The sequence below is a fragment of the Pantherophis guttatus genome, chromosome 3 (genome assembly GCF_059756535.1).
Source record: "Pantherophis guttatus breed Tessera chromosome 3, ASM5975653v1, whole genome shotgun sequence".
Lineage (NCBI taxonomy): Eukaryota > Metazoa > Chordata > Lepidosauria > Squamata > Colubridae > Pantherophis > Pantherophis guttatus.
Window position 1 is genome coordinate 94312876 of NC_142065.1, and position 25604 is coordinate 94338479.

A 25604-nucleotide genomic window follows, 5' to 3' on the forward strand; every position below is an offset into this window, starting at 1 on the left:
CAAGTACATCGCTTTAATCATTTCTCTAATTTCCTGTACCATTTTATTCTTTTTAAGTTGATATTGTTCCAATTTTAAAAGTTCAGTAGTATTCCTTCCCCCCCCCCACTCAAAGTCAAGCCGCTTGCAAACAAAGGGTTCCTCCCCAAAAGTTCTCACAGCTGTTATCTGTAAAGTTCACAATTTTCCAAAACACAGACCAAGTTACAATGTTCCTTTTTGCTCCTGATGGTGTCTCTCTGCAATCCACAATTTCTGGTTATCTAACAAGTATCCATTTTGTTTCAGTATGTTAACGATCTTAACTAGTTTCTCTTTTTCTTTTTTGGCTTTAAGAATACCAAGTCCATTTTGTAGTTCAGTCCAAATTTAAACAGCTCTTTTCATTTCTTTTTCCCTGTTTACTTTTTTTTTTTTTTATTGCAAAAGTTTTACAATTACATTTTCACCCCTTTTTTCACCCCCCCACCTCCCTCCCCAAACTTCCCGTCCTCCCTAACCCTCCCTAACCCTCCCCCCCCAGACTTCCCTATTATGTACTCATAACTAATAACACTGATATATATACCTGAACCCATCCCTCCCCCTATATAATTTTCCCTCTTTGTCTCTTTACATTAAGATATTTCTAATACATTGTTTTCAAATAAAAGCTATTTGATACTTTCTAGTTTGGTATTTGTTCTGAACATATTCTATCCATCTTTTCCATTCCCATTCATAAGTCTCTTGTGAACAATCTTTTAAATATGCTGAAATCTTCGCCATCTCTGCAAAACTGGCCATCTTCAAAGTCCATTCCTCGATAGTAGGCAAAGCTTCATTCTTCCAATATTTACCTATCAACAATCTTGCTGCTGTTATCATATACAATATTAATTTTATTTCACCCCGTGTAAAACCCTTAACTATACCCAATAAAAACAATTGTGGAGAAAATTGAATTTTTTTCTTCAAAACATTCTGCATGACCCACCATATTTTTATCCAAAAAGCCTTAACTTTCCTACAGGTCCACCAAACATGATAATACGTAGCATCCAAACATTCGCATCTCCAACATTTTGGCTGAACATTAGGGTACATACATGACAACTTTTTAGGATCTAAATGCCATCTATAAAACATTTTATAAAAATTTTCCCTCAGATTCTGCGACTGTGTAAATTTAACATTCTGAACCCAAATTTTTTCCCATGTTTCCAACATCACTGGTTCTTCAAAATTTTGTGCCCACTTAATCATGCAATCTTTAACTAATTCCGTTTCTGAATCCCTTTCTAGCAAAACATTATAAAGCCTTTTAATATGCATTGGACCTTTCTCTCTTATATGTCTAACCAATTCTTCCTCATGCAACATAATACCAGTTTTTTGGTCCTCTTTCCATCTCAATTGTAATTGATTATATTGTAACCAGGTTAAATTAATCCCTTCGTCCAACAGTGTCTGCAATGTCTTCAGCTGCCATCTGCCCGCATCTGTAAAAAGAACCTCTTTATATAAAAACCCCCCGAGTGACATTATATTTGTATTCCACAAGGTATGACCAAGATCCAGCCATAGCGGTATTTTATAATCCCATTTGAGTCGGTGCTTCTTCCAAACTCTCATCAAAGAGTCTCTAAGTATATGACTTTTAAATACTTTATCAACTTTGTCATCATAAAATAGGTAAGCATGCCATCCAAATTCAAGATCAAAACTTTCTGCATTCAATATTCCAGCCTTTTTACTTCCAAACCAATCACTTGTTAAAGTTAAAGCTGCTGCATCATAATATAACTGTAGGTTTGGAAGTTTAAGGCCTCCTCTTTCTGGAACATCTTGCATAATTTTCAATTTCACTCTCGGCTTTTTCTCGTTCCAGACAAACTTATTAAGTCCAGTTTGCCAAACTTTCAGTTGTTTATCACTTTTAAGCACCGGAATCATTTGAAACAAAAACAGAAATCTTGGCAAAATATTCATCTTAACTGCTGCTATTCTTCCAAGTAAAGACAGTTGCAGCTTTTTCCAAGTCTCCATATCTTTCTGAACCTCTCGCCACAACACCTCATAGTTATTTTGAAACAATTTCATGTTTGATTCTGCAACCTGAACTCCAAGATATTTTACCTTAGGTACAATTTCAAAACCTGCCCTCCTTTCAAGCTCATGTTTACGATCTTGTGTCATATTTTTGACTATCATTTTAGTCTTTTTTGAATTCAGTCTAAAACCTGAAACTCTACCATAGTCTTGTATAATGTCGTTCATCAGGATTGTTGATTCCATTGGTTGTGATAGGGTAACCACCAGATCATCTGCAAATGCCTTTATTCTATAATCCTCTTGCCTTATCATTATGCCTTTCAAAATTTTAGAGTCCCGTATTGTATTTAGCAAGACTTCCAATGTTAAAATAAATAAAAGTGGGGACAACGGACATCCCTGTCTTGTTCCTTTTTCAATTTTAAACTCTGTCGTCAAACTTCCATTAATAATAATCTGTGCTTTTTGCTCTTGATAAATTGCTGAGATCGCCTGTATAAATTGGTCCCCAAAGCCCATCTTTTTTAAAGTCTTTAGTAGAAAATTCCAATCCACTCTATCAAAGGCCTTCTCCGCATCCAAAAAAAACCAGCACTGCAGAAATCTGTTTATTCTTATCAAGATATTCCAATAAGTCTATTACTTGCCTTATATTGTCCTTCATATATCTGCCCTCAATAAATCCCGCTTGGTCCGCATGAATCACCTTTTGGATTACTGGCATCAACCTGTTGGCTAATACCTTCGCATAAATTTTATAGTCTGTGTTCAAAAGAGATATTGGTCTGTAGTTCTCTGGTTTTTTAGGACCAACTTGTTCTTTTGGTATCAAAGATATATAAGCAGTTGTCCAAGATGGGGGTATTTTGCCCCCTTGTTGAATATTGCAAAATAAATCTCTAAGTTGTCCCACCATTTCAGCTTGTAAAGTTTTGTAATACACTGCGGTCAAACCATCCGTGCCAGGAGCTTTGGCTGTTTTTAGCTGTTTAATTGCTGCTGTTATCTCCTCCTCTGTTATAGGATAATTCATTCTTTCCTTTTGTTGATCAGTAATTTTTGTAACTCTCTTATCCTTTAAATATTTTTCTATAAGTCCATTCTGCACCTCTTCTTTGGCATATAGTTTAGTATAATAATCCACAAAAGCTTCTTTAATTAGTTTTTGTTGAAAGATTTCTTTCCCTCCAATATCAATACTATCAATAGTCCGTATACTTTGTTTTTTCCTCAATGTGTAAGCCAACCATCTGCCCGGTTTGTTAGCGTTGCAAAATGTATTATGCTTCGCATATTGTAAACTTGTTGCAACTTGTTCCGCCATAAGCATTTGAAATTGGTCTTTCAAAAGTTTTATAGCACTTCGTATTCTTTCATCTGTTGGATTTTTAATAAGTAACTGTTCTTTATTCTTTATTTCCATTTCCAACTCAAATCTTTTCTTTTGTCGGAACAGTCTATGTTTAGAATTCATGTAGATGAGTACCCCTCTCATATAAGCTTTACTTGCATCCCAAACAATTTCAATTGGGGTACCTTTATTCAAATTTATTTCAAAAAATTCTTTCAAATGCTTTTTAAGTTCTATTGTATTTTTTTCATATCTAAACAAGTTCTCATTTAATCTCCAAGAACGTCTCTCAACCTTATCCATCTCAATTTCTATCCATACAGGGCTATGGTCAGTCAGAGTTCTTGGAAAAATCTTTGTTCTTTTTGTCTTAACAAGTAGATCATTTGACAACAGGATAAAATCAATCCTAGAAAAAGATCTATGTCTATCCGAAAAAAAGTGTAGTCCAATTCATTTGGATTATGTATTCTCCAAACATCTTTTAATTCCATATCTTCTTTCATATCAAAAAAAGTCTGTGGTAGTCTAATTCTAGACTTTGCCAAGCTCTTTTTATCTAGTTTAGAATCAATTACTCCATTCCAGTCTCCCATAATTAAAATAGATCTATAGTCCCATTGCAATATTTTAGTATGTAACATCTTATAAAAATAATCCTGTTGTTGGTTGGGAGCATAAATTCCAATCAAAAGAATTTGACCATTTGCTGTGAGCAATTCAATTGCTACAAACCTACCATCTTGATCTGCTTCTATAACTTTCGCTGTTAATTTTTTATTTACATAAATAACCACACCATTCTTTTTCTGCGAAGTTGAAGATATATAATGTGCTCCTAGTTTTGAGTTTATCAAATATTTTTGATCTTGAGTTGTGATATGCGTTTCTTGTAAACATATTATATCATTATTAAATTGTTTCAAATATGTAAATAATTTCTTCCTTTTCTGTGCTGAATTCAACCCATTGACATTCCAAGATAGACACTTAAAGGTCATCAGCCTCTTTCTGGAGCACAGAGCAGAATATTTGAAGTTCATCCGAGAGCTTCGATCTCGCTCCTCCCATAGCTCCACTCTCTTGTACGGTACTCTTAACTGCCTTCTTGTCTTGTCTTTCCTGTTGTTGTTGTTGCTTTTGTTTAAGTAGCTTGGATTGGGCTCTAGTTATACGTTGATCTTTAACTTCTGTCAACTGAATCAAATCCAAAATTGGAGAAGAATCCAACAAGGGCTCACTCAGAAAACCTCCTTCTGCACCTTGCACGTTTTCTAATTCCTGCTTAGACTGTTCTTTCAATTGCCTCTCTTCACTCTCCTTAATCTCCAAAACTGTAGATGTACGTGGAGATGGTGTTCTTTCCTTAAGAATAGTACTGTAAAAGTGTTGTGCCTTCTCCACGGTATTCAACCGATATCCTTCTCCCTTATATCTAAAAATTATCCCAGCTGGTGCGTCCCACCGGAAGGGTATCTGTAAATTTTTCAATTCCTTAACAAGAAAACCAAATTCTTTTCTAGCTTTCAGCATTTTAGGAGGTAATTCTTTAAAAATTTCAAGTCGTGAGCCCCCCACTTGTACAGAAGTGTGAAAAGATTTTTGCAGGATATCATTTCTAATTTCTCTCTCAGTAAAGTATATGACCACATCTCTAGGCAATTGTCTTTGTCTGGCCACCCAAGAGTTCACTCTGTAAATTTTATCTATTTTATGAAATACCAAATCAGGATTAGCTTGTAAAATCTTAGCCAAGGCTTCAGAGCAAACCTGTCTCAAGTCCTGTCTCTCCTCCTCTCGAATTCCCCGAAGCCGTATGGCAAATTCCATCGCCCGGAATTGTATCATAACAATCTCATCTTCAATTCTCTGCATTTTATTGTCAACTTCATCAATTTTATAATCATTGTCTTTCATCTTAACATTAACTTCTGATTTGAATTCTTCAACTTTAAAATCAACTTTCCCAATAAATTCTGCCAGGCCAGACGCCACTTCTGATATTTTTTTGGTCACCTTATTTTGATTCTGTTTCACCATGTCTTTAACTTCATTAATTTCCTGCATAAGTTCCTGATGTGATTTTTGAAATTTATCATCTATCTCCTGTTGAGATTTTTGAAATTTGTCATCCAGAGTTTTAGAAATAAATTCTTTTAAATCTCCCACATCAAATTCTTTTTTCTGGGTTTGTAGCTGTTGAGCAGGGGGAAGTTGCGTTTGATGTTTGTGTGTGGGGGATCCCCCCCCAATGCCTTCCCTTCCTGCTTCTTTGACGCCATCCTGGCTCGTGATCTAGTTTTTCTAAAGAGGAAAGTTCCTTTTCCTTTCCCTCCTGCACAAAGACTTCTAAAAAAGTCCCCCAGATTTGATCAAACAAGGGTTAAAATAAAGCAAAGTCCAATATTGAAAAGGGAAAAAATTTCCCAGTTATTTCTCTTATAACAAGCAAGGCAGCTTAGTAGCAACTTGGAAACTTTGTAGCAAAACAAAGTAACTTCACCAATCCACACTCGCTGGCTCGTTAACTCTGAAGCTAGGCGCCATGTTTTTTCAAAGCACTTTCACTCATTCGCATTTTCTCAGATTGAAAAGTCAACAAAGTGCTAATACTTGCGTTTCCAAATTTCAGGATTCAGGTAGTTTCGCTGTTTATTAAAACTGGTTCTTTCGCTTTAAGTTTCCTGCAGCCGGCTTGTTCTGCAAGAGCAGAATCGTCCCACGTCGCCCGGAGTTCCAGCAGGTTGGGAGGGAGCCACACCTGTTCTCTCCCCAGAAACTTCCCTGGGGGGTTACAGGGGCTCAACCTGTGCCCTGCGATCTCTCCTTCTTCAATCCTGTGGATTTAGAAGTTTTCGAGCCGCTTCTTCGTCTCGAAGCGGCTCTACAGGCGGCGGGGCTGGCGGAGCTTCAAAGAGCGCCGCCGTCGCCGAAGACAAGGAAACCGGAAGTCCCTGTTTACTTTTGTTTATACAGCACTTCTGTTACAAGGCTTATTATCTATTCTCTTTTTATTTTACTTGAAGTTCACAAGAAAGAGGAGAGAAAAAGGATCTAATTATTCCTTTTGGATCCTTTAATCAATCTTGAGGTAATTTCTTACATTTTAAAGATTTTCCACATTATTTCCAAATCGTTTTGTTCAAAGATCAATTTTCTATTCGGGTTCTTTTTTTGTCTCTTTAAAAATATGCTCCAATGTCCTCTTTTCTTCTCCCCATGCTTATTAGCCGCCGTTTTCTCACTAGGGGTCTTCAGGTTTTAAATTTTTTCCCCTTATTATGAATTGTCTAACACTCAACCAGCTCCAAAAACTCTGTCCAATTCACCACTCCTGCTCCATGCTTAGTCCGGTTGCCCCAGCTTCGTGACAGCCGCAATGGCTGCCGCCCCTGCCGCCAAGTCATAGAGAGCTAGCTCTGACCATCAAGGAATTTGCCTGTTCCTCTTGGTCTCCCGAGGTGCCTCTCCTTCACCCCCGTCCCTACAGGATGGTTCCAGTCCAAAGACCCCTTGGCAGCAGTTCGTCAGTCCAGTTTTTGCGGAGCTCATCAGAGCCCACAAATTCCCAGACTGTCTCGCCGCGATGCTTCCAGTCGAAAAACTCCCCCCACCCCCCATCTAATGATATCCTTGTACCTGAAGGGCACATGTTTCAGGATCTTAAGCTTAGAACTGGAAAGAGAAGAAAGGAGTAAAGGCTTAGGGAAAAAGTTGCACAAATTTTCTTGATGTCAAAGTTTTTGGTGTTTTTTTTTTAACTGTAAAGAGTCATTTCGTAAAATATTAGCTGAGGAAAGCATTTTCTTTTAGGACCAAAGCAATATAAATTAGTCCTCAGCTTGTTATTGATGCAAACCTTGTTAAAAGTTCCTTGGTGATGAATATTTATTTTTATTTATTTATTTTATTTGTCAAGCATGTATAAGATAACAGATATAAATATAAACATCATTATGAATACAGGAAATGGATACGAATAAATGGGGACAGTAGGACAGGGACAGTAGGCACATTGGTGCGCTTATGCATGCCCCTTACAGATCTCTTAGGAATGGGGTGAGGTCAACAGTAGACAGTCTAAGGTTAAAGTTATGGGGGTTTAGGGATGAAACCACGGAGTCAGATAGTGAATTCCAGAATATATCTTGATGTATCAGAATATATCAGAACTCTTGATTATTTAGTATCGTGGGATTCAGCAGACCAGTTAAAAGGTTGCTGTATGAATGAACCTAATCCCTCTGGAATATGAAAACCACACTTGTGCAAGTTTCATCAAAAGCAATACCTGTATGCATCAGCTGAGCTCCTAGGAAGGGATTTGCTGCCTATATACCATTCTACTGTAATTATTCACCACTACTAATCACTAGTTAGCAGCAACAAAATATTTAAAAAACAAAGAGGTACACTTTTAAACTAGAGTGCAGGAGAACATAAGAAAACAGCTAATCATGAGAGACAGATTGAGTGGGAAGAACCTTAGAGGTTTAATTTTAGAAATCTTAGTGATGCTAGGCCCAGGATTACTGAGGAGAAGCCATTCATGCAGGAAAGCACAGAAAATCCTGCACGTTATGATGAAGCTCTTTTGGAAGTATTGCGGATCTCCCACAAGGAAAGAACTGTTACTTTACCTGTGTCTCCAGGAAGGTTAAAAATGTACTTCTTTCTTACTTCTCACTTAGCTTTTCATTAAATATATACTCTAGAGCCAGTTTGTTATAATTGTGAAGGTGCCAATCTTGAAACCAGGAGACTGTGAGTTGTAGTCCTACCTTGTATGAAAGCCACTGGGTAATACGGTGCCAGTCACTCTCTCAGCCCAATTCACCTCATAGGTGATAGAGAAAATAGAAGCTAGAAGTATAACTATGTTTGCTGCCTTGACTCATTTATGAAAAGGCAGGATGAAAATATAATAATCACAATAACAGCAAGAATCATAATAGTTGAATAAGTCACTGTGCAGTGATAAAAAGAAGATAGAAAGAAGTTCAGTCCCATTTTACAGTGTAAGATTGAAGATGTCAAATCAACATCATTTCATTCTCCTTACAGTCCTCACAGATTGTAAACAGAAGAAATAAGGGCCTTTGATTTCCCCTTCAGTCACTGTCATTCTCTGTTCTTTCTTAGATGCAGGGCAGAAATCCAGATCAGATTCTGGTATTGCAACAACATTTAATAAGAAGTTCGTCTCTGATGCCAGTACAAATTAAAGCAAAGCAAATGAACCAATAGAATATTCTGAATTATGGGGGTGCCTTACTTTTTTTTCTATCCCTTTTCTTCAGGAAAGGGCTGTGACTATATCCGTATCGAAAATGGAAGAATGGCTGATCATTTTGAATGGTATAAACCATTTCCAATATGGGAGGGACAATCAATTCAGTTTTATTGTTATGGTGGTTATCTGCCTAAAAACAAGCAAACATGGCAAACAGCAAAGTGCATCAGTTCCCGCTATGACCCAGAACCAAAGTGTTTCAGTAAGTAATTCTTCCTCTTTGCAGTAGATATTGCCAAGTACAAACAAAACAGATCAGATGCTGTCCTGACCTTTCTTTAACTTGGAAGAAGTAGCATCCTATAGAGCTGTGATGGTGAGCCTATGGCATGTGTGTCCGAGGTGACACACAGAGCCATCTTTACGGGCATGCGAGCTGTCACCCAACTCACCTGCAGCTGCGCATGTGTGTGCCCCCCATCTAGTGTCCGGGCCTTCGGTGCACATGCGTGCAATTCAGGGGACCCACCTCATTTTCGGAACTTCCTGCGCATGTGTGTGTGTTTGCACAAGTGTGAGTACTTGTGTGCAGTGTGTGCATGTGCACACACACATGCACAGATGGTGTGATTGCGCACACAGTGCATGGGGGAACCGCGCAAAACCTGTGCATATGTGCAGATGGTGTAGTTGCATGCACAGTGCATGGGGGCGTGCTGTCCGGTTGCATGCGCAGCACACAGAGGAGCCACACATTAGGGTGGATAGCACGCACATGCGCAAAGCGCACAAAGCGTGCAAAGCACTTACCTGTTCAGCACTTGATGAGTAAAAGCTTCGCCACCACTGCTATAGAGATTTCAGCTTGTTTGGTTCTTCTGCCTGCTGGGGTGATGCTTCCACTGCTGTCTCATCTCAAGGGACCCTAAAATTTGTTTTGGAGCCTACAGTTTGTGTACTAAAACCTTAAATGAGAGAGGCAAAAGCTGAGTTTTTTATAAAATATAAATAGCAAAATAGGGATCTTCCTCATCAGCTTCCTCCTCTCTTCACATCTTGTCTGTGAATTAGATACCATGCATAGCATGAATAGCCTTCCAAGAACCATAAATGATGAAACCAATTTGCTCTCTTTTGCTTTTAGAAATCTGTGATCCTGCTCAACGTTTTTATTATGGTCGCATCATTTATCACTACTGGAGCAATTACATAGAAGGTGACGACGTTACATTTGTTTGTGATATGGGATATTCTCCTGCAAACCAGCAATCATCAATAACTTGCACAAAAAAGGGATGGTCACCTGCTCCAAGATGTATCCAGCCAGGTAAGCTTTAGGAAACTCTGCTAAAATTGCCTGACCTGAAATTGCTTATCATGCTGTGTGTGTGAGTGTGTGTGTGTTCATATAAGATTCATATTTCCACAGGGAATTGTGCTCTGACTGGGGTAAAGATATGTATAGGTGTTTATGTATATGCACATAGTTGTGCCTATCATTTATTTATTAAACTTAATGCCCTCTACTACTTAGATCTATTGAATATTTGCAATAAAAAGCTACCTTTTGATTAGAAGAAAAATATTTCAGTTGATGTTTGTTTCCAATTAAAAATTGTTTTCATTATATTTATTATTTTTAAAGAGGGTGTGATGTGTTTTGATGTGTAAAGGGGATTTAAGTTTGTCTCCAATGAAGATCTGAGGCCCAGTATCAATTGTATTGGGCAGTATACAAATATAAAAATAAATGAATAGGTAAATGGCAATTATTAAGGAACAGTAAACTAAAGAAAAGGGTAGTAAACATCAAAATTGCATGATAATACCTTTTAATATATATTTTGCAACTAAAACAATTCACTGCATCTAACACATTTTAAAAACTTAATGTGTGTGAGTGTGTGTGTGTGTGTGTGTGTGTGTGTGAATGATAATATTTGCATAAAAAGAATTAGTGCTTTCACAATTGTATAATGCTACAGAAGTCTTAAAATATGACTATCCTCTAATTGTTGTCAGTTAAGTTGTATTGTGTCTAAAGGTTGAATTGTGGCAAGTGGACAAAACTTTGTTAATCTAAGACATTTAGTTGCTAATCTGATATTGTCACCCATTAAACTCCAAAAGATTTGGACCAGAATACAGGACATTCAAAACACAAGTGAGAATCTTCGGCCCATGATGCACATGTAGGAATTCCAATACAGACTCAGATCAGGCCACTAAACTATGGAATACATATAGCTTATGTATCAGGCGACCCTGATAAAAGGCCCCCCTGGCCACAGCCATCAGATGTTCTTCCAAGGACAGCTGTGCATCCAGGAGGACACCCAAGTTGTGGACCCTCTCTGTGGGGGCCAAAGACTCACCCCCAATAGTCAGTGATGGCATCAGGTGACTATATCGGATGCCGGGAGCCACAGCCACTCGGTCTTGGAGGGGTTGAGTCTGAGCATGTTCCTCCCCATCCAGATCCGCACGGCCTCCAGGCACAGGGACATCATGTTAAGGGCATCATTGGGGTGGTCCGGGGTGGAGATGTACAGCTGAGTGTCGTCAGCATACTGATGGAACCTCACCCCAAAACCACAGATGATCTCGCTCAGCGGCTTCACATAAATGTTGAACAGGAGGGGCGAGAGGACCGACCCTTGCAGCACCCCACAAACAAGGCGCCTTGAGGTCGACCTCTGCCCCCCTGCCAACACAAACTGCGACCGGTTGGAGGGAAAGGAGGAGAACCACCGCAACACGGTGCCCCCCACCCCCAACCCCTCCAACCGGCACAGCATGATACCATGGTCGATGGTATCAAAAGCCGCTGAGAGATCTAATAGGACCAGGACAGAGGAGCAACCTCCATCCCAAGCCCTCCAGAGATCATCAACCAAAGCGACCAATGCCATTTCCGTGCTGTACCCAGGCCTGAAGCCTGACTGGAATGGATCTAGATAGACAGCTTCATCCAGGTGCTGGGAGAACTGTCACGCCACCACACTCTCAACAATCTTCGCCACAAAGTGAAGGTTGGAGACTGGACGATAATTAGCTAAAACAGCTGGGTCCAGGAAAGGCTTCTTGAGGAGGGGCCTCACCACCGCCTCTTTCAAGGCAGAGGGGAAGAAACCCTCACTCAAAGAAGCGTTAACAATCCCCTGGAGCCAGCTTCGTGTAACCTCCCGGGAGGCCAGTACGAACCAGGAGGGACACGTGTCCAATAAACACGTGGCCGTGCTAAGCCTATCCAGAATCCTGTCCATGTCCTCGGGAGTCACCAGGTCAAACTCCTCCCAGATAACATTCTCAAGACCCCCCTCCATCACTCCGCCTGCACTTACCCAGTCAGAGTCCAAGCCCTCCCGAATCTGAGCGATTTTGTTGTGCAGATATTGCACAAAATCCTCAGCCCTACCCTGCAAGGGGTCTTCCCATGCTCCCAGATGAAGCAGGGAGTGGGTCACCTTAAACAGGGCGGCCGGGCGATTATCTGCCAACGTGATAAGAGCGGAAAAATAATTAGATTTTGCCGCTCTTATCGCCACTAGGTAGATCTTAATATGAGACCTCACCAGTGTTCAGTCGGATTCAGAAAGGATGGTCCTCCAACCGCTCTCCAGGCATCTTTTTCGGTGCTTCATCTCCCTCAGCTCCTTGGAGAACCAGAGAGCTAAATGGGATCGGCGCCGGGTCAGAGGCTGCAAAGGCACAATGCAATCCAAAGCCCCAGCGGCCGCCCTATCCCAGGCGGCCACCAGGTCTTCAGTCGAGTCGTGAGCCAGAGTCTCAGGGAGTGGCCCAAGCTCCATCCGGAACCTATCTGGGTCCATCAGGCGCCTGGGGTGGAACCACCTAATCGGTTCCGCCTCCCTGCAGCAGGGTGTAGCAGTTTGAAGGTCCTTTCAAAGGAGAGAATGATCCGACCATGACAAGGACTCAATGACTACATCCCCTATGTCCAGACCATTTAGCCACTGACCAGAAACAAAAATCAAGTCCAGAGTGTGTCCCCCCATGTGAGTTGGGCCATGCACTAACTGGGTTAGGTCCATGGCCGCCATGGAAGCCATGAACTCCTGATCCGCTTCTGACGTTTCACCGATGGATGGCAGGTTGAAATCCCCCAGGACCATAAGCCTGGGAGTATCAACCACCACCCCGGTTATTACGTTGAGCAATTCGGGCAGGGCCGCCGCCATGCAGCAGGGAGCCAGGTACGCAACCAGCAGGCCCATCTGCACCCCACGACCCCACTTCACAAGGAGGGATTCACAGCCGGCTATCTGAGGAACAGTGGCCTCCCTCGGATCAAGACCTTCCTTTATCACAACCGCCACCCCCCCGCCCCTACCCTGGGCCCTTGGCTGATGGAATGCACGGAAACCTGGTAGGCACATTTCAACGAGAGGCACCCCCCTCCTCCCCCAACCAGGTCTCCGTAATACCCGCCAGGTCCGCTCCCCCCTCCTGTAACTCTAAATGTATCTCTTCAAGAAGTCTAACTATAGGCTCATAGTATAAAATTATTGTTTTTGTTCATGATTTGAAAAAATAACTTGCAGTCTAAATCTGTGTACCCTTTTATTCAGTGGTGGGATTCATGTAATTTAACAACCGGTTCTCTGACCTAATGATTTCTTCCAACAACCAGTTTGCCAAACTGCTCAGAAAGTTAACAATCGGTTCTCCCAAAGTGGTGCGAACTGGCTATATCCCACCACTGCTTTTATTGTAAACATACAATTTGCATTTTATTTCCTGTCCTCCCAAGAGCTTATGCCACAAATATCCTATAGATGCAAACAGAAAACATATATTATGGATTTTCCCTTTACAGAGAGTTAAATATCCTTAAACTTGCAAAAGGGCAAGAAAACTTGTTGAACATCTGCCATGTTCTCTACACAACATATAATAAGCACAAAATTTACTTCAGATTCAAAAACAAAAACTGTTGAAAGACACAAAGTGCTCACATAGCGACTTGTCTGCAGGGTAGGTAGCCACAACTACAGCACAATCCTGAATAACTATGTATATGTGTTCAGATGCTAGAATCATGAAAGGGTCAGTGAAGCAGTCTGCAAGACCAGATTGTCTAATGTGACCCACTAACCTGGTTAAAAAGCAACTAACTATGTTTGCCAAAATCACTAGCGTGAAGCAGTGAGAGTTTATTTATAGCAACTCATCATTTGCTTTGTGCATGTGCCTATACCTAAGAGGTCATTCCTTGGTGAGAATTGTTGAGCTTAGACTCATGAGAAAAGAATAGTGAGACATTGATAATATTCACTCTTTGATTCCACAGAGACATGCTTAAAGCCACCTGAAGGTGATTTTATTTTCAACACAACTAAGTCTGTTTTCTTTCCTGGAGACAAACTTCACTATGAATGTAAAGAGGGTTTTGAAATCACTAAAAATACCATCGATGACACCGTAGCATGCACTGAAAAAGGATGGGAACCTACTCCTAGCTGTGTGGGTAAGTTAATGAAACACCAGTCTAATTACCCAGTTTTGGGAAATTATAGTTCATCAAGAATATTTTCCTGATGATTTCCATAATGTTGCATTTATATTTATATATACTTAAAAGTATTGTAATCCTAAATTATTTTTCAGAAATTGGCTTTTCAAATAGAAACTAAAAAAAGGAGAATAATTAAATTGTTTATTTAATTTTCTCCCATTTGTTCTTCCAGTAATTTCTAAATATTAGCTATAACTTTCTCAATAATAATCTATTTATCATATATTCACAGATGTTAAATAAATAATATAAAATAATATAAATATTAAAATGGATAACCATATCTCATTATAATCATCCATCCATAGTTTATGCCTGGGAGATTCAGCAAGGTGTAATGGTACTGGACTAAATGCAGGGAAATCCAGTTTTAAGTCTTCCCCTCAATTCAGAAAACAGCTGGGTAACCTTGGACCAATAAACATCAGGCTGTGAGACAAGCTGACTGAAAAATAAAAATCCTCATCACCTTATGCATTGACAGTTTTACTGTGTGACTAGGCAAGCACAATGCAAAACAAGAAACACTAGGAAAAATCCTAAAAAGGAAGATACCATCAATAACATGGCCTAATTTAACGATTTTAGGCATTGCCAAAACATGTTTGATTGAAACATAGTCTGATTTAATATCTGATAATAGGTTAATTTACCCATTTCTTTTGCAATTTGGTCCAATGTCCAAGATATCATTTTTATTGAATAATGCAAAGTTTAATATCTATTGAAATATTGTTAAAACAGCTTTTATTGTTTAGATAAAATGGGGATCTCGAATTCCTTATTTGACCTATTCTACTTGACATTGACATTTATTTTCATGGGTAAAAAGGTAAAGGTAAAGGTTCCCCTCGCACATATGTGCTAGTCGTTCCTAACTCTAGGGGGCGGTGCTCATCTCCGTTTCAAAGCCAAAGAGCCAGTGCTGTCCAAAGACGTCTCTGTGATCATGTGGCCGGTATGACTAAATGCCAAAGGTGCACAGAACGCTGTTATTTTGATGGGTATATATGTACAAATCCAATTGATTGATTGAGAAATATTTTTAAAGATTAATCACAAGATTGTTAGTTTCATAAGACTTGATAATCATAATAATTAGGTGCTGCTAAAGCGGAAAATGCTGAATTGTGGCAGTTTTGAAATGGTCCCACTTCTGGAATGTCATTACCCTGTCCCCCACTCTATAAGGAGCCCAAAGGGCAGAGCAGCTGGCTCTATTTCCCAAACACAAGGTCATCTGAAGCTCTGTACAACAACTTTCTCAACCACCTTTCCAAAACAAGGTTAAATACTGGACTAAAATTGTCCAATGTTTAGCAGTGGCTAAAGTCTCATACAGGCTTCTTTAATGAGACAGAAGGGACATGTATCTATAGAGAAGATGGCTGAACTCCCATTCCTAGGTACCCGATCCACTTTGTCAGGTCCAACAGTTCAAACTGCTTCCAAATAAGAGACTTCTTCCCAGGCATCTACTCTGGACCTGCAACAAGGCTGGCATCTAATTGTGAACTTATCTGAGCATTTTTTTTCTAACAGATTCTGAGCAAATTTCTCCATATGCTCCTACAAAACATTTTTCAAACTCCCCTTTATTCAAAAGGACTTGTGTCACCCTAGACAGGGCCATGGAGCAACTATCCTAGTGCATGCAGTAGGGGTATAGAAGCATTGAAGCTTCATCATCCTTATGGCCACACGATAAACCTTAATAGAGGCTCTAACCCATATTTGGTCACATTTGTCCTTTGCTGAGTGCCAGAAATACTCTATACATCTCTCTCTCTCTCTCTTTTTTTTTTTTTAAAATGATTTATATGCCACCCTTCTCCGGAGACTCAGGGCGGCTTACAATGCGTTAAGCAATAGCCTTCATACTTTTGTATACTTATACAAAGTCAGCTTATTGCCCCCACAAACTGGGTCCTCATTTCACCTACCTTAGAAAGGATGGAAGGCTGAGTCAACCTTGAGCCTTGGAGAAATTCGAACCAGCAGTAAATTGCAGGCAGCTGTGTTAATAACAGGGTGCGTAGACCACTGTATTATCAAGGCTCTCTTCTGTCCGATCATCTCCCTCAGCTTTTTCATAAGCCATGAGAAATGGCAGGATTCTTGAGAGGAAAGATTGCATGGTTGCTATCTGATACAATGCCTTAGCCCCCCTCCCCCACCTCTTATTCCAACCAGTGACCAAGTCTTTGGATGGACCGTAAAGCAGATGAGCAGGAATAACCACCCAGCTCTCCTGAAACCTATGTATCCATCATCTAAGACACCAATCTAATGGACCCATAGAGGCACTTGAGAATCCCATAGTAATCAGGGTGTGATCTAAAACACTAGAAGCTCTCCCAATTCCAGATCACACAGCCACTACTCCAAAGGAAACCAGATCTGGAGTGTGATAATTATCCCATGTTGGGCTCTGGGTGATCCGAGATAAGCCCATGACCATCAAGATTGGCATGAACTCCTGAGCCATCTGATCCCACTCCCAGAGAAGGCAAATTGAAGTCCTCTAAAGTCTGGGGAACCACACTTTCATCCTAGAAATGGAATGAAGGAGCTCAGGTAGGGAGTTTATTGTACAGTAGGAACTACAGCAACAATCCCAGTTAATCACTAGAGTGCAATTTACTGAACAGGGTCTCACATCTGGTGACATGTAGAATAGTGCCATCAGAAGCCATAAGGGATTCCTGGATGACAATCTACTGGGAAACTCTGAGGAATATATAGTCGAACTCATATTGCACTTAAGGAGTATAAAATATTGTTTATTTTATATATAAGCATGAGTGTCTCAAACTTTCTGGCAAGCAGTTTCATTCTGAAATAACTTTATTCTATTTTGTTCAAATTTGTATAGCCATAGTATGTAATATTCCATTTTTGGAAAGTGGCACAATTGAACCAAGAGAGGACATTTTTCAGCATAAAATGGTGGCACATTTTAAATGTAATGAAGAATTCACAAGAGTTGGCTCTGAATCTGCACAATGTTATCACTTTGGATGGTCTCCACAGCCTCCAATATGTAAAGGTAAAAATGGGCAATTTAAGAATTATTACTGTATTTGAGGTGGGAGGAGGGAAATTAGGGGATAGGTTTTTCTAAAAATATGGTCTGTTTCTTAGATTGTGTGAGGAAAGCTAATCAGTGGCCAGTAAACAGATTTCTCTTAGCAGGATGCATTAAATGGGTCTCTCACATCTTCATTTATACATATACAACTGTATTCTTAAATTGTGAAAACAAAATGCTTATATGAATAGTAATATTAATTGTTTTTCAGGTTTTTTTATATTTTAGAGGCAATGGGGTTATTTCTTCTTCATTGGCTTCATTGGCTCCCCTTGGGGTACACCCGGAGGCTCCAACTGGTGCAGAATGCGGCCGCGCGGGGGATTATGGGAGTGACGGGGCGCTCCCATGTGGCTCCTCTCCTGCGTGAGCTGCATTGGCTTCCGGTGGACTTCCGGGTGCGCTTCAAGGTGTTGGTGATCACCTTTAAAGCGCTCCATGGCTTAGGGCCAGGGTACTTACGGGACCGCCTTCTGCCACCAATAGCCTCCCACCGGCCAGTTTGCTTCCACAGAGAGGGCCTCCTCAGGGTGCCGTCGGCCAGACAATGTCAGCTGGCGACCCCCAGGAGGAGAGCCTTCTCTGTGGTGGCACCTACCCTTTGGAACAATCTACCCCCAGAGATACGAGTGATCTCCGACCTCCGGACTTTTTGTCGGGCCCTAAAAACTTATTTTTTTCAGTTAGCCGGTCTGTCCTGATTTTATGGTTGGTTTTAAAATTTGATACGGATTTTTAAATTGATAAGTCTTAAATTACGGGCCAAATTTATTTAATTATTTTAAATCTATTTTTAACTTTATGTATAAATGTTTTTTATCTTGGCTGTTCACCGCCCTGAGTCCGGAAGGAGAAGGGCGGTATAGAAGTTTGAATAAATAAATAAATAAATAAATAAATAAATAAATAAATAAATAAATAAATAAATAATATTAATAGGACTTTTGAATGTAATTTTAACATAACCAAGCACAAAAAGAAGTCAGATAGCAGAATTACAAATCTATTGTAATATTAAACTGACCAGCTACACAAAATCAGAAATGTATATTGCAAAAGGAAAGAAATGGCAATTCTCCTGTATTGACAAGTAGCAGCTGTATTTGAAGTCCATTTCTTTATTGTAATCATTAAATAACATACAATTTTTTATCGAACTTTATAAAAGATTACAATTACGACAGTAAAAATACAAACTAAAAAAGGAAAATAGAAAGTGCAGGAAAAAATGAAAAAAGAAACAGATATAGAAAAGAAAAAATATTAAGAATATCATAAAGAAAAATATATAAAGTAGTAACAGAATAACAGAGTTGGAAGGGAACTTGGAGGTCTTCTAGTATAACCCCCTGCTCAAGAAGAAGGATACAAAAAGAGATAAAATGATCAACAAATAATAAAAACATTCCATTAACACCTTATTACGAAAATAAAATGGTGGTAAGAAACTCGTCATTTGAGAAATCTGGTTTTCCTGACCAAAAGGCAGAAAGGAAAGATCTTAGCTGCTTTTCTAAAGGTGTTTAAGGTGAGGATCAATTTTACATTGGGGGAAAATGTTTCAAAAAGGCTGGCGCATCCCTCAGAAAAGCAGACAACCTGGGTGCCATAAGATGACATTATTCATTGAGGGAAATCAGATCAATATATACACTTGGGAGCAGTTGGCCCTGCAAGTAGCCAATCCTATCCCATGTAGGGCTTTATAGATTGTAACTAGCACTTTCAATTGCACTTTGAAGCCTATTGGGAGCCATGACAGCTCACAGAGTATATATGTCATATGGGCAAAATGAGAGACGTACATAATTACCCGCATCATTGCATTCAGGACCAAGTGAATTTTCCAGAATTTTCATAGTCCCATGTACAGCACATTGCAATAATTCAATCAGAAGGTTACTAAGGCATTAATGACTGTGAGAATTACCCCTATAAAAACTAAAGAAGTTGACCTTGATAGAGAGAGAGAAGAGCTGTTACTAAGTCAGCGAGGAAATAAAAATTGCAGAAGCCCAAATGAGGGGGCAGATGTACAAAAACCAGTTTAATTTACACAACATATAAAAGAAGGAGGAGGGGAAAGACATTCAAATCTGCAAGTTAGCTATATGCAATATTAATAAAATGCATTCTAGCCTTCTATGATGTCTCTTTCTTGGTCTGAGTCAGGATCAGTGGTGGGTTGCCCCTGGTTCAGACCGATTCACAAGAATTGGTAGTAAAACCGGTGGGAGGCCCCGCCCACTGCCCCGGATGTCATCATGCGCATGTGCAAAAGCTTCTGCGCATGCGCATAAGCAAAGCATGCACACAAGTGAAGTGAGCGCGCACACACGTGTGATCCTGTTGTGAATCGGTAGTAAAGGTAAGTAGAAACCACCCCTGGTCAGGATCAAGCACAATTGGTATGCAAGATGAAGCTTTGCAAAGCTCCCCAGCCACAGTTGCCACTTCAAACATGAGCCATGTGTGCAAGAAGTATGAACTGAACCCAAGCAAAGAGGTGCAATTCCACTCAGAGTCAAGGTTGATATCTTTCCAGGTCTAAGACTGATAAGGTAAATAACCCATAGCCACTTGATCTTGTTTAGGCTGGATCTAAAATCTGTTCTTCCCTATTCAGACCCTCACATCCATCTGAACACTGTGACAAAACTGTGACAGTTTCACTTGAACAACTAGGGACAGAAATGTACAACTAGGTATAATTAAAATAGGATAATATTGCATAGAAATTGGTGAATGACCTCCCCCAACAGCTTCATAAAGATCTTTAGAAAGGGATGGGGCTAAGGCTTTAGTCACCCAACTAAGCAAGAGGTTCAGACTACACTGTTCCACCTTACATTGACTGGAACAAGCCCTGGAATAAGAAGAAACATCTCAATAAGTGCCCCACTTCCCAAGTTCCTAAACTAGTCCAGAATGTTACTGTGATTGAAGGTATCAAAGGTTCCTTTTCTTTCAGCCATGGATGACTCAACAACAAAAGCTACTTACTTCTGAGTTTTGTTCAGTATTTAATCTGAAAGAGAAAATTGTCTTTGCTCTGATATTTAGCCAACCGGCCCTCTTGGGATTCCTTCTAGGCATTTAAGATAAATGTTTGACCATGTACAGCATTAATTTTCTTAAAATGGAACACTTGGTTCTAAATATAACTTTCCTCAACTTTCTAATACATTGTTCATTCCCATGTTTTATTCATTCATTTTTCCCCTGTTGGTTAGTACCAAGTCAGGAGAGTTGATCCTCTTCTAACTTTCCACATGCTTTGAAGACGACAATTATTGAAAACTCACATGTAGACTTTGCTGAAAAGCGTTTCTAGCTATTACTACAACTTTATATGTCTTTGTTCACCTGTCTTTGCACCTTTTTGAGGGTAAGGGAGGAAATGAGTAACAGATAGCAATAGTAGACACAAAAAATCTACTTAGTTATGTTTTTAAAGTTATTTCTAATATATACTCTTGGACACCAGATCTATATTGACATTTTTAACAAACATTGTCTACTACTGTTCTTCTACTGCTTTTGGTCCTGAGTTGTTGTAATAGTTGCAATAGATATAACAATAATAAAATTCAAGCATATCCCTGTGGGACTTGAATAAACACTCAAAATAAAAGTGATATTCTCTTTTTTTAAGAAAATGTTAAACCTTGTCCGGCATTACCTATCATTTCACATGGCATAGTTACTGGTGAACCTAAAGCAGTATTTCAGCATGGTGATCAATTGGAAGTTCAGTGTGAGATCTCATTTGCACTATATGGATCAAAAATCATAGAGTGTGTGGATGGTGAATGGGCACCCTTACCATCATGCAAAGGTAAGCAGCAGCTGCTTGAAAGATGTCTTCACAAGAAGAAATATAAGCAGACAGACTTGTAAATGTAACATGGAAGTTTCTTGCACTTATCTGGGAGGGGGAGTGATGGTGGGAGTGTTCCATGGTGTGCAAACTGGAATCTTCCTTCAGAACAGATTCCAATACATTATTCGAAGAGAATGGAAAGGGTGAGATTACTTGCCAGTGTTTAAGTAACAAAATTATAGAGGAATTAAAGTGTTCTGATTTAGTCTAATAATCTCATGAGTCATGAATATATTCCTGTGTTTAGTTCTAATACTTGAGTCTTTGTTCCTTCCAACAGGAAGTATAAATTGAGAGCTGTCCTTCTCTCTGTAGCATTTCCATGGCTCCATCAGAACAAATAGTAAACTCAGACATTGCTAGAGGTAGCATGATATTCGCAAAATTTGGGACAAAGTATTGGAAATAAAATGAATGTGGGCTTAATGTAGCTAGCTGGTTCACCAATTCATGTTAAAAATACCACCTCAGATTTTGAGACTTCAGTGTTGCAAATTAAATGACAAAAAATTGCAGCAAATGATTTAAATAATTAGCAATAAAAATATTTAAGTCATGGTAATATAGTACAAATTGAGAGTTAGCAGTAGAATGTGGATGTTCACATATATTTGCCTCCTTCATTTGACCAGAACTTTCTGTCAGAGATATTAAAGGCCTCTAACAAAACTGAAAAAAAATAAAAACTGTCCATAATGTTTTATTTTTATTTATTTATTTATTTTTTTATTGCAAAAGTTTTACAATTACATTTTCACCCCTTTTTTTCACCCCCCCACCTCCCTCCCCAAACTTCCCGTCCTCCCTAGCCCTCCCTAACCCTCTCCCCCAGACTTCCCTATTATATACTCATAACTAATAATACTGATATATATACCTGAACCCATCCCTCCCCCTATATAATTTTCCCTCTTTATCTCTTTACATTAAAATATTTCTAATACATTGTTTTCAAATAAAAGCTATTTGGTACTTTCTAGTTTGGTATTTGTTCTGAACATATTCTATCCACCTTTTCCATTCCCATTCATAAGTCTCTTGTGAACAATCTTTTAAATATGCTGAAATCTTCGCCATCTCTGCAAAACTGGCCATCTTCAAAGTCCATTCCTCGATAGTAGGCAAAGCTTCATTCTTCCAATATTTACCTATCAACAATCTTGCTGCTGTTATCATATACAATATTAATTTTATTTCACCCCGTGTAAAACCCTTAACTATACCCAATAAAAACAATTGTGGAGAAAATTGAATTTTTTTCTTCAAAACATTCTGCATGACCCACCATATTTTTATCCAAAAAGCCTTAACTTTCCTACAGGTCCACCAAACATGATAATACGTAGCATCCAAACATTCACATCTCCAACATTTTGGCTGAACATTAGGGTACATACATGACAACTTTTTAGGATCTAGATGCCATCTATAAAACATTTTATAAAAATTTTCCCTCAAATTCTGCGACTGTGTAAATTTAACATTCTGAACCCAAATTTTTTCCCATGTTTCCAACATCACTGGTTCTTCAAAATTTTGTGCCCACTTAATCATACAATCTTTAACTAATTCCGTTTCTGAATCCCTTTCTAGCAAAACATTGTAAAGCCTTTTAATATGCATTGGACCTTTCTCTCTTATATGTCTAACCAATTCTTCCTCATGCAACATAATACCAGTTTTTTGGTCCTCTTTCCATCTCAATTGTAATTGATTATATTGTAACCAGGTTAAATTAATCCCTTCGTCCAACAGTGTCTGCAATGTCTTCAACTGCCATCTGCCCGCATCTGTAAAAAGAGCCTCTTTGTATAAAAACCCCCCGAGTGACATTATATTTGTATTCCACAAGGTATGACCAAGATCCAGCCATAGCGGTATTTTATAATCCCATTTGAGTCGGTGCTTCTTCCAAACTCTCATCAAAGAGTCTCTAAGTATATGACTTTTAAATACTTTATCAACTTTGTCATCATAAAATAGGTAAGCATGCCATCCAAATTCAAGATCAAAACTTTCTGCATTCAATATTCCAGCCTTTTTACTTCCAAACCAATCACTTGTTAAAGTTAAAGCTGCTGCATCATAATATAGCTGTAGGTTTGGAAGTTTAAGGCCTCCTCTTTCTGGAACATCTTGCATAATTTTCAATTTCACTCTCGGCTTTTTCTCGTTCCAGACAAACTTATTAAGTCCAGTTTGCCAAACTTTCAGTTGTTTATCACTTTTAAGCACCGGAATCATTTGAAACAAAAACAGAAATCTTGGCAAAATGTTCATCTTAACTGCTGCTATTCTTCCAAGTAAAGACAGTTGCAGCTTTTTCCAAGTCTCCATGTCTTTCTGAACCTCTCGCCACAACACCTCATAGTTATTTTGAAACAATTTCATGTTTGATTCTGCAACCTGAACTCCAAGATATTTTACCTTAGGTACAATTTCAAAACCTGCCCTCCTTTCAAACTCATGTTTACAATCTTGTGTCATATTTTTGACTATCATTTTAGTCTTTTTTGAGTTCACTCTAAAACCTGAAACTCTACCATAGTCTTGTATAATGTCGTTCATCAAGATTATTGATTCCATTGGTTGTGATAGGGTAACCACCAGATCATCTGCAAATGTCTTTATTCTATAATCCTCTTGCCTTATCATTATGCCTTTCAAAATTTTTGAGTCCCGTATTATATTTAGCAAGACTTCCAATGTTAAAATAAATAAAAGTGGGGACAACGGACATCCCTGTCTTGTTCCTTTTTCAATTTTAAACTCTGTCGTCAAACTTCCATTAATAATAATCTGTGCTTTTTGCTCTTGATAAATTGCTGAGATCGCCTGTATAAATTGGTCCCCAAAGCCCATCTTTTTTAAAGTCTTTAGTAGAAAATTCCAATCCACTCTATCAAAGGCCTTCTCCGCATCCAAAAAAAACAGCACTGCAGAAATCTGTTTATTCTTATCAAGATATTCCAATAAGTCTATTACTTGCCTTACATTGTCCTTCATATATCTGCCCTCAATAAATCCCGCTTGGTCCGCATGAATCACCTTTTGGATTACTGGCATCAACCTGTTGGCTAATACCTTCGCATAAATTTTATAGTCTGTATTCAAAAGAGATATTGGTCTGTAGTTCTCTGGTTTTTTAGGACCAACTTGTTCTTTTGGTATCAAAGATATATAAGCAGTTGTCCAGGATGGGGGTATTTTACCCCCTTGTTGAATATTGCAAAATAAATCTCTAAGTTGTCCCACCATTTCAGCTTGTAAAGTTTTGTAATACACTGCAGTCAAACCATCCGTGCCAGGAGCTTTGGCTGTTTTTAGCTGTTTAATTGCTACTGTTATCTCCTCCTCTGTTATAGGATAATTCATTCTTTCCTTTTGTTGATCAGTAATTTTTGTAACTCTCTTATCCTTTAAATATTTTTCTATAAGTCCATTCTGCACCTCTTCTTTGGCATATAGTTTAGTATAATAATCCACAAAAGCTTCTTTAATTAGTTTTTGTTGAAAGATTTCTTTCCCTCCAATATCAATACTATCAATAGTCCGTATACTTTGTTTTTTCCTCAATGTGTAAGCCAACCATCTGCCCGGTTTGTTAGTGTTGCAAAATGTATTATGCTTCGCATATTGTAAACTTGTTGCAACTTGTTCCGCCATAAGCATTTGAAATTGGTCTTTCAAAAGTTTTATAGCACTTCGTATTCTTTCATCTGTTGGATTTTTAATAAGTAACTGTTCTTTATTCTTTATTTCCATTTCCAACTCAGATCTTTTCTTTTGTCGGAGCAGTCTATGTTTAGAGTTCATGTAGATGAGTACCCCTCTCATATAAGCTTTACTTGCATCCCAAACAATTTCAATTGGGGTACCTTTATTCAAATTTGTTTCAAAAAATTCTTTCAAATGCTTTTTAAGTTCTATTGTATTTTTTTCATATCTAAACAAGTTCTCATTTAATCTCCAAGAACGTCTCTCAACCTTATCCATCTCAATTTCTATCCATACAGGGCTATGGTCAGTCAGAGTTCTTGGAAAAATCTTTGTTCTTTTTGTCTTAACAAGTAGATCATTTGACAACAGGATAAAATCAATCCTAGAAAAAGATCTATGTCTATCCGAAAAAAAAGTATAGTCCAATTCATTTGGATTATGTATTCTCCAAACATCTTTTAATTCCATATCTTCTTTCATATCAAAAAAAGTCTGTGGTAGTCTAATTCTAGACTTTGCCAAGCTCTTTTTATCTAGTTTAGAATCAATTACTCCATTCCAGTCTCCCATAATTAAAATAGATCTATAGTCCCATTGCAATATTTTAGTATGTAACATCTTGTAAAAATAATCCTGTTGTTGGTTGGGAGCATAAATTCCAATCAAAAGAATTTGACCATTTGCTGTGAGCAATTCAATTGCTACAAACCTACCATCTTGATCTGCTTCTATAACTTTCGCTGTTAATTTTTT

The 25604-nt window shown here is 38.7% G+C and overlaps 1 protein-coding gene and 1 pseudogene across 3 annotated transcripts in view; one reads left to right on the forward strand and one right to left on the reverse strand.

Moving 5' to 3' along the window:
- Positions 1-25604, forward strand: part of LOC148114686 (complement factor H-related protein 5-like) — a 159185-nt gene that overhangs the window by 35264 nt on the left and 98317 nt on the right. For both annotated transcript variants that reach the window (XM_087890064.1, XM_087890065.1), the window contains exons 7-11: positions 8686-8880; positions 9763-9945; positions 13933-14109; positions 17033-17206; positions 20904-21086. In XM_087890064.1, coding sequence (XP_087746190.1) covers positions 8686-8880; positions 9763-9945; positions 13933-14109; positions 17033-17206; positions 20904-21086 — 912 coding nt within the window. The remainder of the gene's footprint in view (positions 1-8685; positions 8881-9762; positions 9946-13932; positions 14110-17032; positions 17207-20903; positions 21087-25604) is intronic.
- On the reverse strand, positions 7141-13018 carry LOC148114687 (uncharacterized; annotated as a pseudogene). Its single transcript, XR_015733170.1, has one exon. The product of XR_015733170.1 is annotated as an uncharacterized LOC148114687 (transcript).